General features: G+C 42.6%; 1 protein-coding gene across 2 annotated transcripts in view; it reads left to right on the forward strand.

Moving 5' to 3' along the window:
* The window catches only part of EPSTI1 (epithelial stromal interaction 1 (breast)), a 103,094-nt gene continuing 86,255 nt past the window's right edge, over positions 3,028–19,866 (forward strand). For both annotated transcript variants that reach the window (XM_018056782.1, XM_018056781.1), the window contains exon 1: positions 3,028–3,456. In XM_018056782.1, coding sequence (XP_017912271.1) covers positions 3,278–3,456 — 179 coding nt within the window. In that variant the 5' untranslated portion in view covers positions 3,028–3,277. The remainder of the gene's footprint in view (positions 3,457–19,866) is intronic.

Genomic DNA, 19,866 nt, shown 5'->3' on the forward strand with positions numbered 1-19,866 from the left:
TGGCTCTTTGTTGTTGCTTAGTCAGTAAATCGTCTCTAACTCTTGGGACCCCATGAACTGTAGCCCATCAGGCTCCTCTGCTCATGGGATTTCCCAGACAAGAATACAGGTGTGGGTTGTTCTTTCCTTTTCCTAATTTATCAATTTTTAATTGGAGGATAGTTGCTTTACAATGATGTGCTGGTTTCTGCCATAAGTCAACATGAATCAGCCATAGGTATCCATATATCCTCTCCCTCCTGAATCTCCTTCCCACCTCCATCCCATCCTACCCCTTTAGGTTGTCACAGAGCGCTGGGTTGAGCTCCCTGTGTTATACAGCGAGTTCCCATTGGCTATCATTTCACATATAGTAATGTATATATTTCAATGCTACTCTCTCAATTCATCCCACCCTCTCCTTCCCTCGTTATGTCCACAAATCTGTTCTTTATACCTGCATCTCTATTGCTGCCCTACAAATAGATTCATCAGCACCGTTTCTCTAAATTCCATGTGTATGCATTAATATATATTTTTCTCTTTCTGACTTCATTCTGTATAACAGGCTCTAGGTTAATCCAGCGCACTAGAACTGACTCAAATTTGTTCATTTTCATAGCTGAGTAATATATCTTTGTATATATGTACCACCACTTCTTTATCCATTCATCCTTCGATAGACATTGAGGTGGCTTCCATGTCCTGGCTATTGTAAATCGTGCTGCAACGCACACTGGGGTATATGTGTCTTTAAGAATTGTGGTTTTCTCAGGTTATATGCCCAGTAGTGGGATTTCTAGGTCATATGGTAGTTATAGTCCTAGTTTTTAAAGAAATCTCCATACTGTTCTCCAAAGTGGCTGGATCAGTTTATATTCCCACTAATAGTGCAAGAGGGTTGTCTTTTCTCCACATCCTCTCCAGTATTTGTCTCTAGATTTTTTGATGAGGGCTATTCTGATCACTGTGAGATGATACCATATTGTAGTTTTGCCTTGCATTTCTCTAATAATGAATGATGTTGAGCATCTTTTCATGTGTTTGTTGGCTGGCTGTGTGTCTTCTTTGGAGAAATGCCTGTTTAGGTCTTCAGTCCATTTATTGATTGGGTTGTTTTTCTGATATTGAGCTGCCTGAGCTGCTTGCATATTTTGGAGATTAATCCATTGCCGGTTGCTTCATTTGCAATTATTTTCTCCCATTCTGAAGGTTGTCTTTTCATCTTGTTTATGGTTTCCTTTGCTGTTCAAAAGCTTTTAACTTGATCTAGTGATGTTTGGGGCAGGATGATTTTCTGTGTGGGAAAGCCTGTCCTGTACACTGTAGGGTGTTTAGCAGCTTCCTTGGCCTCCACTAGATGCCAGGAGTCCCACCTCCAGCAACTTCCAGGCTCCACAATAATTACCTCTTCTCATTGCCAAATGTCTGCAGGAGGCAAAATCAACTCCATTTGAGAACCACTCATGTGGATTATTTACAAATCCTCAAAATACCGCACAGGGTCCCACCCCAGACCTACTGAATCTCAGACACAAGGATTAGGGGCCAGGAGTCTGTTTCAACACACCCTCCAGGTGGTTCTGATGCTCTCTGAAGTTCGAGAGCCCAGGTCTACTTGACAGACCTCTAACGCTGCAGCGTGGCCCAGAAGCCTCGGCTTCCTTTCCTGACAAGCACCTTGCCACTACCTTCTCTCCTGTCCCACTCCACCCACTGCCTGCCCTTCATTCAATTCTTTCACTAGCTATCAAACATGTATTCATCTTTCTTTTCTAAGTACTAGTGTGTGGTTTAGTTGCTAAGTTGTATTCAACTCTTTTGCAACCCTTTTGCAGCCCTCTTTTGCAACCATAGCCTGCCAGGCTCCTCTGTCCATGGGATTCTGCAGGCAAGAATACTGGAGGGGGTTGCCATTTCCTTCTCCAGGGGATCTTCCCGAACCAGGGATCCAACCCTAGTCTCCTGTATTGCAGGCAGTCTCCTGCCTCTGCAGGCACATTCATTACAGACTGAGCCAGGTACCAGTAAGACAAACAAAACAACTGAGCTCCTTGGTGTCTCCCTGACTACAGGCTGGGGTGCTCCACCATCCTGCCCCGCCTGGAGTTAGGTACACACAGTGTCAGTTTAAGCCACAAGCCTCCTTCTTCCTGGTGAACTTCTTGACTTTTGTGGCACGTTCCCAAATGTCCCTTTGAATTATTCAGAGGGGTTAAGCCCTAGTTTTCCTGAACATCCACAGAGGTTGAGTCCCCAACCTCTGGGATCTGAGGTGGAGCTGATGTAGTAATAACAGAAATGAAGGGCATGATAAATGTAATGGATGTGCTTGAGTTATCCTAAAACCATCCCTCTCCAACAATCATTCTTCCAGGAAATCAGTCCCTGGTGCCAAAACTGCTGGCGACCGCTGTCTTAGGGTACAGGTTAGGTGAAGGAAGAGACTTCTTTCATGGTTGTACAGCCAACTTTAGGACAATGGTGATCAACCCAGCACACTTCAGAACCATATGGATGGGGGCACTAGTCCCCAGACCCACAGAATCTTGCAAATCTGTATTTTAAACTATTCCCACACCATGGTTGAATTATTGCCCAATGTCTTGCACAGAGCAGGTATTTCATCAAAACTTGACTGTGGGATCAGTCACTTAGCCGTGGAGTCATCTCTGCTTTCTCCTTGGCTTGCTTCTCCCCACTACTGCTTTTTTTTTTGATTTCACTTTCCATTTCCTGTATCTTGAGCGTACTCGGTAAAAGCCAAACAGCAGCCTTTACTGGCGAAAGGCCAGATTGTGTCTAGATGATTTTGACCTAATCTCTGGCATCTGAAGCTTAATACATTGTTCACAGTCTCAAATACTCTGCAGGAACCTCATATTAGGGTGGAGTTATACAGGCCCTAAGGCGTCTTTCAGGAATTTCAGTTACCTAGTGGCTACTCCTGCTTACACGAGGTGTCCGTCGCTGATCATAGACAGCTTTTAATCACTATTTAAGGTGGTTGTGACATCCTCAAACCGACTCACCTGGAGCCGGCCAGGTTCGCTCCATATCCTTGGTTGGGCGGGGCGGTGGACTCCTGCGATCAGGTCAGAGGGCGCCACAGAGGAGCGAGGTAGGGGAAGTCCTGGGGGGCGGTGCTGTCGGCTGCTGGGAGCGAGAAACCGAAACTCAGCTGTTAAAACCGCTGACGCGGCTCTTCGGAGTCGCAGTCTCGAGACCCGCCACGCATCCCAGCGCCGCCTGCATCCGTCTTGAGCGGCGCCGTCAGGGGCTCCGCGGGCTCTGGACCATGTATCCCGGCACCAGGGTGCAGGGCTCCGGAGTCGGAGCCCCCGCCGCCTCCCGCCCGACCCGGGACCCTCCTGCCTGGCGCGGGGAGCTGGGCTCACCGCAGGCGCCCAGGCAGGGTTTGGAGGCGGCTCCCGAGAGGCCTTCGCGGGAGAGCACGGAGCACGCGGGCCCGAGGTTGTAAGTATTTAACCACCTGTCCGGTGCGGCGGCGGCCCAGCAGGTCTTCCGCGAGCAGACCCGCAGGTTCTTCCCTGATCTATGGAGTTTGAGACACGCGGGCCCAATCAGGGTTAACAACCGGTGAATTACAGTATAAATTGAGAGTGCCAGTCCGGGGCCCTTTACTGAACATCGAAGCCCCTGTTCCTTTCCTGATTCTTGTGACCGGCTCCAGGACTGAAAGACATGCGTGTGTAGTGACTGCTTAGGCTTCTTGCGAATTTTCCAGGTCATGCTCTTGCGTGTTAGTCGCCCAGTCGTGTCCGATTCTTTGCGACCGGGTGGACTATAGCCTGCCAGATTCCTCTGTGCATGGGGATTCTCTAGACCGGCATACCGGAGTGGGTTGTCATTCTCTTTGCCAGGGTATCTTCCCAACTCAGGAATCGAACCCAGGTCTCCTGCATTGCAGACAGATTGTTTACCAACTGAGCCATCAGGGAAGCCCTTAAATAATATGAAAATATTTAAAAATTTCCTTTCTTTAAAAAAAAATCGATGCCGTAAATAGTATCTTCACATCAGCTGCCAGGGTAAGGGTGAAGAGGGAATGTGTTAAGGGGTAGAAGATGCAAATATTGCCTCTAGGAGTTTGCAGCCCAACAACAAAATTGTGGCATCTTAACATCAGAGGACTGAGTCAGAGAGGATATGAGTGGCTGCAGTGTTTAAGAGTTTTTATTATTATTAATTTTTTGGACTGTGGTGGGTCTTTGTTGCTGCACATGGTCTCTCGTTGCCATACATGGGCTTCTCTTGCTGTGCAGCACAGGTTCTAGGTGTGGGGATTTCAGTCGTTGCAGCTTATGGGCTCTAGAGTGTGGGCTCAGTAGTTGTGGAGTGCGAGCTTCGTTCCTCTGTGGCATGTGGGATCATCCTGGACCAGGGATTGAACTCGTGTCCCTTGCATTGCAAGGCAGAATAGTAACCACTGGACCACCAGGGAAGCCCTGCAGTGTTTCTTGTCGCCCGTGTTGAGAAGTGCTCTACATTTATCAACAGGTAGGTAGCACTTATTCCTGGTCTTTGGTTTAGGGACTACAGTTACTATCCTGGAAACATTTATTATGTAAAGTGTCAGTGACACTTTCTTTCCCACCAATGGATAAGCTACGTTATTAAGCCGACAGTACAATGGCACCCCACTCCAGTACTCTTGCCTGGAAAATCCCATGGACGGAGGAGCCTGTAGGCTGCAGTCCATGAGGTCGCTAAGAGTCGGACACGACTGAGCAACTTCACTTTCACTCTTCACTTTGATGCATTGGAGAAGGAAATGGCAACCTACTCCAGTGTTCTTGTCTGGAGAATCCCAGGGACGGGAGAGCCTGGTAGGAGGCCGTCTATGAGGTCGCACAGAGTCGGACATGACTGAAGCAACTTAGCAGCAGCAGCAGGGTTTGTAAAGACATTACTGCTTTTGAAGTGCTGCCTCTGTGAACTGGAACTTTCTATTGATAGGTAGTTTCATTTTCACTTCTCCCTTTTCATCAACTTCTAGTTACATGAAAGGCAAATTTTGGTTGCTCAGGAAAAATATATAAACTTACGACCAATAAACAGATTTTATTTCATCCCTTAACTTTTGAAAGAATTCATAAGTACCTGGCTTTTAATATTATTCAACTTAGATTGGAATGTGAAGTCAAGTGGGCCTTAGGAAGCATCACTACGAATAAAGCTAGAGGAGGTGATGGAATTCCAGTTGAGCTATTTCCAATCCTAAAACATGATGTTGTGAAAGTGCTACACTCAATATGCCAGCAAGTTTGGAAAACTCAGCAGTTGCCACAGGACTGGAAAAGGTCAGTTTTCACTGCAATCTCAAAGAAAAGCAATGCCAAAGAATGCTCAAACTACTGCACAGTTGCACTCATCTCACACGCTAGTAAAGTAATACTCAGAATTCTCCAAGCCAGGCTTCAAGAGTACATGAACCATGAACTTCCAGATGTTCAAACTCCTTTTAGAAAAGGCAGAGGAATCAGAGATCAAATTGGCAACATCCACTGGATCATTGAAAAAGCAAGAGTGTTCCAGAAAAACATCTATTTCTGCTTTATTAACTATGCCAAAGCCTTTGACTGTGTGGATCACAAGAAACTGTGGAAAATTCTGAAAGAGATGGGAATACCAGACCACCTAACCTGCCTCTTGAGAAATCTGTATGCAGGTCAGGAAGCAACAGTTAGAACTGGACATGGAACAACAGACTGGTTCCAAATAGGAAAAGGAGTACATCAAGGCTGTATATTGTCACCCTGCTTATTTAACTTATATGCAGAGTACATCATGAGAAACGCTGGGCTGGAGGAAGCACAAGCTGGAAACAAGATTGCCGGAAGAAATGTCAATAACCTCAGATATGCAGGTGACACCACCCTTATGGCAGAAAGTGAAGAGGAACTAAAGAGCCTCTTGATGAAAGTGAAAGACGAGAGTGAAAAAGTTGGCTTAAAGCTCAACATTCAGAAAACTAAGATCATAGCATCCAATCCCATCACTTCATGGCAAATAGATGGGGAAACAGTGACAGACTTTATTTTTTTGGGCTCCAGAATCACCGCAGATGGTTGACTGCAGCCATGAGATTAAAATATGCTTGCTTCTAGGAAGAAAAGTTATGATCAACCTAGATAGCATATTAAAAAACAGAGACATTACTTTGCCAACGTAGGTCCATCTAGTCAAGGCTATTATGGTTTTCCCAGTAGTCATGTATGGGTGTTAGAGTTGGACTATAAAGAAAGCTGAGCACCGAAGAATTGATGCTTTTGAACTGTGGTGTTGGAGAAGACTCTTGAGAGTCCCTTGGACTGCAAGGAGATCCAACCAGTCCATTCTGAAGGAGATCAGCCCTGGGATTTCTTTGGAAGGAATGATGCTAAAGCTGAAACTCCAGGACTTTGTCCACCTCATGCGAAGAGTTGACTCATTGGAAAAGACTCTGATGCTGGGAGGGATTGGGGGCAGGAGGAGAAGGGGACGAGAGAGGATGAGATGGCTGGATGGCATCACGGACTCGATGGACGTGAGTCTGAGTGAACTCCGGGAGTTGGTGATGGACAGGGAGGCCTGGCGTGCTGCAATTCATGGAGTCGCAAAGAGTTGGACACGACTGAGCAACTGAACTGAACTGAACTTTGAGTTGCCCTTAGATGGGGTGGATGATCTGGGTGATTTCAATTAGCAATTGCTGCATTTGTCTCCAACTCAGAGTAGCTGGGGGTGGGGGAATTCCTCACAGATCCCTCCCGCACTCGTCCCCCTGCACTGTCCCACCCCACACCTCTGTCCAGTGGTTAGGACTCGGTGCTGTCACTCCCTGGGCCTGGAGTTCATCCCTGCTGGGTAAATAAGGTTCCATAAGCTGAGCATAGTGGCAAAGAAAAAAAGGAGGGTTATCTCGTCATAATGGAAGTCCATTAATTTTGGGTAACTTCCAGCTCTATAAGCTGTAGCATTTGATAAAACAGAGGTCATGGATGTATGTTGATAATAAATACCCTCTATGCCTTTTTTCTATTATACAGCATCTACTTAGACATAATTATTTAATTGCAAGCTCATAACATCACATAAACATCGGCAGTGGCATCTATCTGTTTTCTTATTTGTAAATTAATTGTACCAGTAAATTACCCTCAGGATCTTGCTGGACTGAATTATTCAGAAAGAGGTAGTTTTCTAATTAATTTTCCAGACCTCAGTATTTGAAGACCTCACTGCAGACTATTTTGTAGTTTCTAATTTGCCAGTAGACATTAGAGAGTACACGGGTGGGTTCAGTTGTACTTCGCAGAGCTCATCATTTCCATGTGAACCAGCTACAACAAGCAGGACATTATAAGATACATTTCCTCTTAAGTATCTAACATGTAAGATCCTGCTTTGACCACTCTGAACTCTTCTTATATCTCCATTAGTCACTTGTATCTGCTGTTTATACTTGCTTGTCTCCTTTAATGGAAGTAGGAAACTAGGGAACCTGGTTGAACGGCAGATGCTAATAACAGCTCAATAAAACTGACAAAAAGCCATTAAGATTTATTTTCTTGGGGAGAAATTAGAAGCCTTTTCTGATGGGAAATGAAGAAAAAGGAAGGATAGAGTTGAGTGTTTAATAGTGAAACCTCCCTTGTTCTCTTTCAAGGTGAACTTATTTACATGATAAAGTGTTGAACTTTGACCTTGTTTTATATGCATCCTTCCACTTATTCACTAATTAAGCCCCAATCTGGGCAGAGGAGCAGGAGCTTTGATACCAATTAAAGAACTTGGGTTCAAGTTCTGATCCTGCCATTCCTTACTCTCTGCACTTCAACAAGGTTTTAGCTATTTTACCTCTTAGTGTCTTCTTTACGTGAAGTGGGATAATACCAGCCTCTCAGGGTCTGTGTGTGTCTGTATGTGTGAATATATGTATGCATAAAACAATTTCATGCCTGTTAGAAGGCAAATATCCAGTACCTGTTGGGTGCTGATATCCTTGAATTCATTTCAGAAATGTCTTATTGACCAGGTACTCTGCTGTCACCCCAGAGTGTTTATGCCTTGTAAAAGCATACTGGTTTAAAACACTGACTTACATATGAAGAGACTTTAAGGCACGTTGTTAGATTCCTGAGGTCGTCTAATAGACTCTAAGGCAAAGCTGAGCCCTCGACTCTATTTGGATTTAAGTAATTACAAGTGTTTACTAATAAATATTAGCTTTCCTAATTATTTTCAGTTGGTGATTTTATCTTGGCCTTAAATGTTGTCAGCTATTCATACAGATTTAAAGAGGAAAAACTGGGGACTTCCCTAGCTGTCCTGTGGTTATGACTCTGTGCTTCCACTGTCAGGGGCACGGGTCTGATCCCTGGTTGGAGAACTAAGATCCACAGCCAGTTGTGTGTGTGTGGTGAAGCCAAGTAAATAGCGCAAACTTCTAATCAAAGTGATCCTTTACCCTTCCCCCAAACTCTAGATAAATATAAGACGAAGACATGGGTTTTTCTGGAAGGGCATTTTACCCACAGGGCTCTTTGCCTATGACGATAATACAGGCAAGGTTCACATACTGGTCTAAAACCATCTATAGAAGTGGTCCTTAGGCTTGATGCTAAAAAGATATTCTGAAAATGAACCCATCATGTGGAATTTTACTATACAGTTAACTTGAACCTAATTTGTATACAAACTCAGTTTACCTTATTTGTGGCCAATTTTATAGTGAGAACTGTAGGAACAAAGATTAGCAAAAATAATGGCAAATACTTGTGTATTTAACGTATGTATGTTAAAGTGCATTACAAATATTAACTCTTTGATTCTTCACAACAACCTTGCAGTAAGAGAGGGTCTCTAGCTCTGGATGTTTAATTAGAAATATAGGAACAAGCACCTACTCAACAGAAAGAGAAGCCCTTATGAAGCTTATGGTCTAATTAACGGGGCAGACAGTTATCAGAGAACTACATGAGTAACTCTTTATATGCTCTGTGAAGCAGAGCCAGTGCCTGAGCTAGCCCTGGGAGGGGGAGAATTACTTCCAGGAAAAGAGAGAATGTTTGAGCTATAATCTACCAGATAAATTAGGAGTTGTGTTTTTTGTTTTGTTTCTGACGAATGTGTTCTAACACTGATTATTTCTAATTCAGTTCTGACAGTACTCAGAGTTGATATAGACCCCGAATGGCAATCCACTCCAGCACTCTTGCCTGGAAAATCCCATGGACTGAGGAGCCTGATAGGCTACAGTCCATGGGGTCGCAAAGAGTCGGACACGACTGAGCGACTTCATTCATTCATTCATTCCACAAGTTAAGGGCTCAGTCCCACAAATGTGCCCCCACTTTAGGAGTAAGCCGATAAGGGGGACTGCAGGCTGCCTACATTTCTGACTACAAATTTGGCTGTTTCCCATGACCTCCCCTATGCCCAGGTTTAACAGTTCACTAGAATGACTCCCAGCACTCATGGGAACTTCTGTGCTTACAATTACAGCTTTATTATAAGGGATACAGCACTGGAACTCCCAAATGGAAGACATGGGCATGGGTGTTGCACACCCTTTCTCGGGGGGTCACCCTCCTAGCACCTAGATGTGTTCACTAACTTGGAAGTGCCCTAAACTCACTGTTTGAGGATGTTTATTAAGGCTTTAATCATATAAGCATAACAGATTGAACTATTGGCCATTGGTGACTGAACTCAATCTCCAGCCCCTCTCCCCTCCTCAGAGCTGGGGAAGGAGTAGACCTCAAAGTTCTAACCCTCTAATCACAGGGTGTTGTTGTGGTGGTGGTTGTTTTAATGGAAAACATCTCCAATCCTGAAGCTATCTAGGGCCCCCACCAGGAATCATTACTTTAACATATGACTGATACCCTTCTAACTTAGAATTCCAAGGATTTTAAGGAGCTCTGAGCCAGGAACCAGGGACAGTGATCGAATACTTAAACCTCATTATACCAGCATTGTTTAAATAGCCTCTGTGGCAGCCAGGGAAGCCTGCTATTCAGATCTTCACGACAACTTAAAGCGGGGAGCATAGCCAACTGACAGCTCTAGCGGCCATTCTTTGACTCCACTGTACCCTTTGCTCTGAGAGCACATTTATTCTGCCCTCTTGCCACCAGCGGGCTGAGCATCCCAGTGTGGGACTTCTCTACGGGCAGCTTTTGCCAGAAGACTCCCCATGGACCTACCCAGGTTTTCTCAGAACTGTATACCAGTCCAAGGCTCTTCCTACTATCCTCCTTCCCTCTCTCCTTTCACAGACTCAGACCTGCTCACGTTCTGAAGGCTTTCCCTGCCTACTCCTGCTTGCTCCCTTTATCCTTCACAAGTCTTCCTCTCAGCAGATCTCTTGTTTGTCTAACCTCGTCGTGATGTCTGCTCCTTGGAGGACCCAAACCTTTAAGACTCAGCCTTTAAGATCCATCCTGCTCCCAACCATAGCAGCTGAGACACTGTGGCTGGGGGGGGGGTGCCCTGGGTTCTGTGGGAAACCTCTCCTTTCCTGTATTTCCTTCTTTGGGGCTCAGGGGATATTCTCTAGTTTCTCCAACCTCAATGCTTTCTCCAGCTTCTTGTGCTCCAGGGATGAAAGTAACCCCAGTAATTAATACTTCTTTTCTTCTTCATCCACAAAATCTCAAGGGAGAGTGAAGGGAGAATAAAGAATGGCTTGGTAAGCCCACTGATTAATAACTAATTCCTGATTTTTCTCTCTTAAAGAACACGGTGTTATATTAATATTAAACATTTTGTAAATGTAAGGTGAAATATAAGATGGGCTAGATGATAGCATAGTCATTAAGTTATAGCATTGGTCCCATTTTTATAAACATCACTATTTAATCATTGTTGAGTATACTCCTAATCCTGATATATAATTTATGCCTAAAACAGACCATGAAAAAAACTTAAGTCATTCTTGATTCAGCTCATTTGAATCCGAACTAGTCACATAAAATAGTCTTAAATGAAATGCAAGTTTTTACAAACTTATGACACCTATAAGAACTGCTTTTACTATTTCCTCACTGTGAATGGCCCAGATTTCTCTTCTGCCTCCTGTTATGAGTGTGAGAAAATACGCTTTTGCCTGTAGATGTTAAATGGCATGAGAGCATCAGGCTGTTAGCCTGTAGATGTTAAATGGCATGGAAGCATCAGGCTGTTACTTCTCCCTGGAGATGGAGAACCGAATAATGCCAGAGTTCCTTTTAGTGCTCTGAGATAATGGTACATAGGAAGAGAAAATCTATGATTGATTCTAATGAGTAATCTTCTTGATGGCTCAGTAAGGGTAGCTATTCATTAGGGTACTATTTAACTCAATCTCCAGGCAGGGCTCATAAGCATTCAGAAAGTCTGTGAAACAACAGATAGTATTTAACTCAATGATAATTATACAACTCAATGAGCTGGGTAGGTGTCTCAATGATGACCGGATTCTACTACGAAACTAATCAGTTGAGCTCTGCTATTTGACTGATTTTAGACAGGAGAAATGTGAGAAAGCATCGCAACCCTGTGGTAGTGGAAAGGAAATTAATTGTGATCTAGAATAGTTAGATTGGGTACTCTGAGGGACTGAAAACCAAAATAACAATCGATAGCTCGAACTCTGATGTCTCAAACTTGTAATGCTGTGCCACCCACATCATATAATTCATTTTTCTCTTCATAATGAACACTCTGCCCCATTTTAGTTGAAGAAACTGAATCTTGAGAGAGTATATGATTTCCTAAGGTCTCATGGCTTTTTAAGTCACAGAACCAGCAGTCAAACTTGAATCTGTCTACCAGAGTCTGGATACTGAACGTGATGGAGCTGAAGGAGGGAATGACCATGCAACTCATGAATTTCCTATCAATGGTCCTCTATTCACATAAGAAAATAGAATTTCTATAGGCTAAAGACAGTGGTACTACATTTCACATGACGTGCATAGAGAGGTAGAGGAAACTTGCTGTGGGGATGCTCTGCTCTCTTCTGCATTCCTCCCGGCAGCTTGGTTGGCTTGCATTAGAACAGTTTTCTCACGGTCACAGTTTCTGAGCAACCTAAACTACATGCTCCCTTCCAGCAAGCTTTCAGACTTCTGACCATAGCCTAAGGTTAGCAATGCATTTGACATTCATGACCTAGTACATGTATGGGATATGTGAGTTTGTAGATAATTGAAAAAAATTTCAGAAAATAATTCTTACCCCTACTACATGTGATGTACTTTGACATTTTCTATTCTAATTCATTAAAAATAAACCCATTAAATTGATTTCATGGTCCACTAGTAGGTTATCATCCACAGAGTGAAAAGCAAAGCTTTGTTCTGTGCATGACAGATGAGATTATTTGAGTGGATGGAAAGAAAAGACACTTTGGTTCGATTAGGTCAAATTTACCTTCCTGTTTATACAGGAGGGGAGGAATTATGGTCTGATTTAGGATGAATTTCCAACTTTTCTGCACTAGACTCCACTTCTCAGTATGATATGTATTTGCATTCTGCCAGGTCTTGGGGAGCAATCATTTTTGTTCAAATATAATATCAAAAATGAGTGGGAATGTCTCAAAGTCTTTTGACAGCTGAAACAGTGAAACAATAAATCAGCAGTATGATGAAAGCCTGCACACACATAATACCTGTAATAATCAGTGGAAGCATAGCAGAAATGAGGAGAGAAAAAAAGAAACTTAGTTCAATTACACAGTAAGGTTACTTACTTCAAAGTCAGCAGAGTGTTGTAAGGTTATACATATTGTTAAGGTTAATTGCATCTATTCAGAATGTATTTGAATCTGAAACAAAAGCTTAACAGGAACAAAAAATCAAAGGGAGGAGACTGTATTTGAAGGGTCTGTTCTATATCAGAGAATCAGCCAATGATGGTTCCTTTGTTCTGTAATGTTGGTAACCATCCCTGCCCCCCCATAAACACTTAAAAGGCAATTTATTAAAGTCCGGAACAAAAACTGACCATTCAGGTATGACCTAAATCAAATCCCTTATGATTATACAGTGAAAGTGACAAATAGATTCAAGGGATTAGATCTCATAGACAGAGTGCCTGGAGAACTATGGATGGAGGTTCGTGACATTGTACAAGAGGCAGGGCTCAAGACTATTCCCAAGGAAAAGAAATGCAAAAAAGCAAAATGGCTGTCTGAGGACTCCTTACAAATAGCTGTGAAAAGAAGAGAAGTGAAAGGCAAACAAGAAAAGGAAAGATATACCCATTTGAATGCAGAGTTCCAAAGACTAGCAAGGAGAGATAAGAAAGCCTTTCTCAGCAATCAATGCAAAGAAATAGAGGAAAACAACAGAATGGGAAAGACTAGAGATCTCTTCAAGAAAATCAGAGATGCCAAGGGAACATTTCATGCAAAGATGGGCATAATAAAGGACAGAAATGGTATGAACCTAACAGACGCAGAATATATTATGAAGAAGTGGCAAGAATACACAGAACTATACAAAAAAATCATCTTCATGACCCAGATAATCGCAATGATGTGATCACTCACCTAGAACCAAACATCCTGAAATGCGAAGTCAAGTGGGCCTTAGAAAGCATCACTATGAACAAAGCTAGTGGAGGTGATGGAATTCCAGTTGAACTATTTCAAATCCTGGAAGATGATGCTATGAAAGTGCTGCATTCAATATGCCAGCAAATTTGGAAAACTCAGCAGTGGCCACAGGACTGGAAAAGGTCAGTTTTCATTCCAATCCCAAAGAAGGGCAATGCCAAAGAATGCTCAAACTACCGCACAATTGCACTCATTTCACACGCTAGTAAAGCTCAAAATTCTCAAAGCCAGGCTTCAACAGTACATGAACCATGAACTTCCAGATGTTCAAGCTGGATTTAGAAAAGGCAGAGGAACCAGAGATCAAATTGCCAACATCCGCTGGATCATCTAAAAAGCAAGAGAGTTCCAGAAAAACATCGACTTCTGCTTTCTCGACTACGCCAAAGCCTTTGACTGTGTGGACCAAAACAAACTATGGAAAATTCTGAAAGAGATGGGAATACCAGACCACCTGACCTACCTCTTGAGAAATCTGTATGCAGGTCAAGAATCAACAGTTAGAACTGGAAATGGAACAACAGACTGGTTTCAAATCAGGAAAGGAGTATGTCAAGGCTGTATATTGTCACCCTGCTTATTTAACTTATATGCAGAGTACATCATGAGAAATGCTGGGCTGGAGGAAGCACAAGCTGGAATCAAGATTGCTGGGAGAAATATCAATAACCTCAGATATGCAGATGACATCACCCTTATGGCAGAAAGTGAAGAAGAACATCAAGAACCTCTTGATGAAAGTGAAAGAGGAGAGTGGAAAAGTTGGCTTAAAGCTCAATATTCAGAAAACTAAGATCATGGCATCTGGTCCTGTCACTTCATGGCAAATAGATGGGGAACAGTGGAAACAGTGACAGACTTATTTTGGGGGGCTCCAAAATCACTGCAGATGGTGATTGCAGCCATGAAATTAAAATACGCTTGCTCCTTGGAAGACAAGTTACGACCAACCTAGACAGCATATTATAAAGCAGAGACATTAGTTTGCCAACAAAGGTCCATCTAATCAAGGCTATGGTTTTTCCAGTGGTCAGGTATGGATGTGAGAGTTGGACTATAAAGAAAGCTGAGATCCAAAGAAATGATCTTTTGAACTGTGGTGTTGGAAAAGACTCTTGAGAGTCCCTTGGACTGCAAGGAGAGCCAACCAGTCCATCCTAAAGGAAATCAGTCCTGAATATTCATTGCAAGGACTGATGCTGAACCTGAAACTCTTAATACTTTGGCCACCTGATGTGACGACGTGACTCATTTGAAAAGACCCTGATGCTGAGCAAGATTGAAGGCAGGAGGAGAGAGGATGACAGAGGATGAGATGGTTGAATGGCATCACCAACTCAATGGACATGAGTCTGAATAAACTCCAGGAGTTGTTGATGGACGGGGAGGCCTGGTGTGCTGCAGTCCATGCGGTTGCAAAGAGCTGGACACGACTGAGCAACTGAACTGAACTGACAAAAGCTGAAGACATTTGCCATCTTTAAAACTCACGGGCTAGTATTGCCCAGTGTTTGTTTTACTGGGGAACCAGTGAAAGCAAAAATCCTGGGCTACCTAGGCTTGTAAGAAAATTTGAACCCCTGCTTTAAGAAATCTTTAAATATTTTCTCATTTAAAATCCTTGGAATATTTTTTTCATGGCTGGAAAAGTGAAGTTATATCTACTTATTATAAAAATCTAAACTACATCAGGAATTCCCAGACAGTCCAGTGGTTAGGACTGAGCACTTTCACTGCTGTGTCCCAGGTTCAGTTCCTGATCCTGGAACTCAGATCCCACAAGCTATGTGGTACAGCCAGAAAAAAAAGACCAACACCCCCACCTCGACCCCAGAACAAAAAACTAAACATTACTAAACTAATATAGAAAGGAAAAATCCCTTGCAATTCAGAACCTCAGAAATAAACAAGCTGTTGATGTAAGGAACTCTTTAAAGTGTAGGTTGTGCTTTTTCACTTTTTATGCCAAGTAGAAAGTCTTAGAGCCATTATGCCTTTCAATTTCTACTGCCAACTGAAGGTGAGAAAAATAGTCTTATATATAATTATTGTAATGACATAAAATAGATATCTCTAAATAGGTGTCTTAAGCATTGATGGCTTTGTTTCTCTCCTGTAGAATAATTCTGAAGGTGAGTAGTCTAGGTCTGATAATAGGACAAATAACAGGCAACCTTAATGGAACTTTTGTTATTTCCTAGCTTTATTCTAAACATTTTATACTCTAAGAGATGGATATTTATTATCCCCATGTTACAGGTGAAATAATAGAAAAACTAGGCAATTTGCTCAAAGTTATAGCTAGGAAGTAACAGAATTAGGGTTCAAAGCCAGGCAATTTGGCAATAGATTACCACTAGTGTGGTGGTTTTACAGTTACAGGGCACCAGATTACTTCTTTCTGCTCTGCTATTTCTGAGGCATGTCATCTATATCCAAGTTGCCTCACTAACCAAGATGGTTGCTTGAGTACCAGCTACCACTTCAACCATCCAGGAAGGGGGATGGTTGAACAACAAAATACCTTTCCTGTCCATCTGTCTGTCTTCATTTAATGGAGCTTTCCTAGAAATCCTTCTCAATGCTGCTGCTGCTGCTAAGTCGTCTCAGTCGTGTCCAACTCTGTGTGACCCCTTAGACGGCAGCCTACCAGGCTCCCCCGTCCCTGGGATTCTCCAGGCAAGAACACTGGAGTGGGTTGCCATTTCCTTCTCCAATGCATGAAAGTGAAAAGTGAAAGTGAAGTTGCTCAGTCGTGACCGACTCTTAGCGACCCCATGGACTGTAGCCCACCAGGCTCCTCCGTCCATGGGGGTTTCCAGGCAAGAGTACTGGAGTGGGGTGCCATTGCCTTCTCCGATCCTTCTCAGTGGCTTCCCCTTATATCTCAGTTTGTTTATCTCTAAACAATCACACATCGTGTTTGACTATAAAGAAGGTTGGAGACTATAGTCTTTACTGGGCACATTGTTAACCTGAATAATACAGGAGTGCTTTCAGTAAGGAGGTGGTGAGAATGAATGGGTAGGTAGGCCAGCATATTGTCTGGTTTAGGCATTGAGGAGAGTCAAGCATATGAGCAGAAATCAATCATGTGATCAAACTATTGCAGGAACTTTGGAAAATGCAAATGGGGTATCTAAGGAAGAAAAATTTAAATGTAGTCCACATTCCTGTTCAGAGTATTGATTTTAGAGAACTATTAAGGGTTTTCTTCTGGATGATGTTCTGTGCAATCTTTGTTTTATGCTTGGTACATCCTGCAGGATTATAATAGTAAACAGTTGAAATGCCTGAAATGGTTAAGTGAGTGGTTATATCAATGATGCATCGATGCTGTGAAATATTATGTAACCATTTAATATTAAGCTTCTTATGTGCATAATTGGAAAAAACACTTACAAGTGAAAGCAGCATATAAAATTGGACTTAAGATATGACTACATCTGTGTAATATGTATAGAATATAGATTAAACTGAAATTCACCCAAATAAAACTATCATTGAGATCTCTGAAGAGTAGGGTTATGAGTGACTTTTAAATGTCTTCAAGATAATTTTCTCCTTTTTCTTATATGAGTATAATTTATTTCAAAATCAGGATGAATTTCATTTTTAAATATTCTGTGCAGATATTTAGATTATAAATACCTTATATCTTGCATCTCTCGTTTTCTCCTTTATAGGAGTTATAGATGACCGGGTAATAGATGACCTGGATGAGCAATGCTTCCGACCTGATTAGGGAGACATAATCAGATCTTAGTCTAATGATAATGATGATGGTGATGATAATAATAATCATAGAAAGTATATAACAATCTGATAAGGGTTTTTTATGCAGATGCCATTTTTTATCACTAAGTCATTCTTAAATATTCTTTTGTTGGAAAAGATAGTCCTCCTTGGATTTCTTGCATACTAGATGTCTTGCTAGGTGCCAAGATTGCATACCAGACTACTCTTTAAGCTGGACTATCTCTCAGGGTTGTTATGTACCTGGGAACCTTGAGAGATGAGGTACATTCTCCCCAGAGAAAAGACCAGGCTTGCTTACTACCTGCTTTAAAGATGGTGGATTCCACAATTCAGTGTTCCTCGGCTGCAATGCAAACACTTTGTGTGTGCAACATCCATCATGTTAACCTGAAAAGAGAGAGACCAGACATAAATATGCTGATGCTGGTGATGTGCCGTGAGTAAAAGAGTCCTTTGGCTCTGACTCAGGAGTCTTGTCTTCTGCCAGCATCCATGACATAGTAAGAGCCTGTTAGGCAAAGATTTGCTTACATGTAGGCTCCAGTCACATCCCAGATCTGACATCTCTGTATTCTGAAAATGTGAGTTTCTTATAGTTTTTCCTGAGGAAGCAACTTAAAACATTTGCAAGTATTCTTACCAGTTGGTCCTCATCTCTACTTCCATCACTGGTTTTTGGTCTCTTAAAGACAGTGAGTCTCTATAATATTATGTGTGTTTTAAGTGAAGAAGCATCATATATTTCAGCTTTCTGCTATATGATTATCTGGATAAGATAGTAATTTGAAGCTGGAGTACATACCAAATCATGTGCCCTAATCAGGTGGGATTACCTCTGCCTGACAGAAGGGGCACTTTTTTCTGATTTGCTTCAGTTTACCACCTCTGACTAAGCCGTGGGTCTACATGAGGATCCTGGATGGAGATATGTGTGTGTGTCCCTCTTTCTGTTTTCCATAAAGGTGTATTACGAACAAAGGCCCTGGTGTCCTGATGGTCTCTTATCTTTTCTCTCTGGGTGTCTATGCAGCCAGCCTTCTGGACATCTGTTCAGCCCTCCATCAGAAGCTGCTGCTGCTGCTGCTGCTGCTGCTGCTAAGTCGCTTCAGTCATGTCCGACTCTGTGCGACCCCATAGACGGCCTCCTACCAGGCTCCTCTGTTCCTGGGAGTCTCCAGGCAAGAACACTGGAGTGGGTTGCCATTTCCTTCTCCAATGCATGAAGGTTAAAAGTGAAAGTGAAGTCACTCAGTCGTGCCCGACTCTTAGCAACCTCATGGACTGCAGCCTACCAGGCTCCTCCGTCCATGGGATTTTCCAGGCAAGAGTACTGGAGCCATCAGAAGCTATGAGAGAACTAACCAGCCTCACGTCAGCCTCTTGGGTGTGCAGACAAAGTCCTGGGCTCTTCAGACTCTGAGACTAAAGAGAACTCACTCGTCCTTCCACACCATGGATGTGGAATATGGGTCAGGGCTGGTGTGACAGGCTAGGGGTCAAGGATAATTTACGCAGCCTGATCTTGTCATTTTTTTTTTAACTTAGGGATATGGTCTCTTTACAAAAGAACTCTTGAAAACCCAAGTGCCCTATAAGTTGACTCACATTGGTTAAAAACATATGCTTGAGTCCTGTGCCGAAAACCATGTTTTAAAAACCAATATGGAAAACCATATCTAGAAATTAAATATTCAGTGCCTTTGTAAAGTTTTATTTATTTCTTTTTGGCCGTGCTGGGTCTTTGTTGTCATGCGGGCCTTTTCTCTAGTTGCGGTGCATGGGCTTCTTGTTGTCAGGGCTTCTCTCACTGGGCTCTGGATCCACAGGCTTCCATAGTTGCAGCTCATGGACTTAGTTGCTCCGAGGCACGTGGGATCTTCCTGAACCAGGGATCAAACCTGTGTCTTCAGCATTAGCAGGTGGATTACTTACCACTGAGCCACCAGGGAAACCCTATCCACTATGTTTGATTAACCAAAAGGTTTTTTTGTTGTTTCAGTTTCCCCCAAAGGTAAGATTTTCTTGAACTATGAAAACCTCAAGCCAACTTTTTATAGGACAGTAAACTTTGTGTCTACTATTCTGCTTTATCTGTTTGTAATGTAATCTCTTTCTGAATTTTTGCTTGTGACTACATTCCTTTTTCAGCCAAATCAGTGTTGTTCCTAATTAGAAATTCAAATTACATCTGCTGTGGTTTATACACACCAGGGGATATATTTATGTAATACTTTTATCCAGCCAAGATATTCTTCATAACTTCAACAAAACATTTTTTCATAGAGTGCTTATTGATGAGACCTTATTAAAAGCATGCAAGACTGTGCACAAGAGAGACAGTGGTATAGCTTAGGAGAGAGCTCACAAGGCAAAGAATTCTTAAATATATATATTTATATAATGGTACAGAAAAACATTTTTCCCTTGTCACATGCTAATCTTTATACGTTCTCCCTTAGTATATCTCATGGATGTGGGCTATTGGAAAGTGAGAATAATCTTACAAATGGCGATGT

Source organism: Capra hircus, chromosome 12, assembly GCF_001704415.2.
Source record: "Capra hircus breed San Clemente chromosome 12, ASM170441v1, whole genome shotgun sequence".
In the NCBI taxonomy this organism is placed as follows: domain Eukaryota; kingdom Metazoa; phylum Chordata; class Mammalia; order Artiodactyla; family Bovidae; genus Capra; species Capra hircus.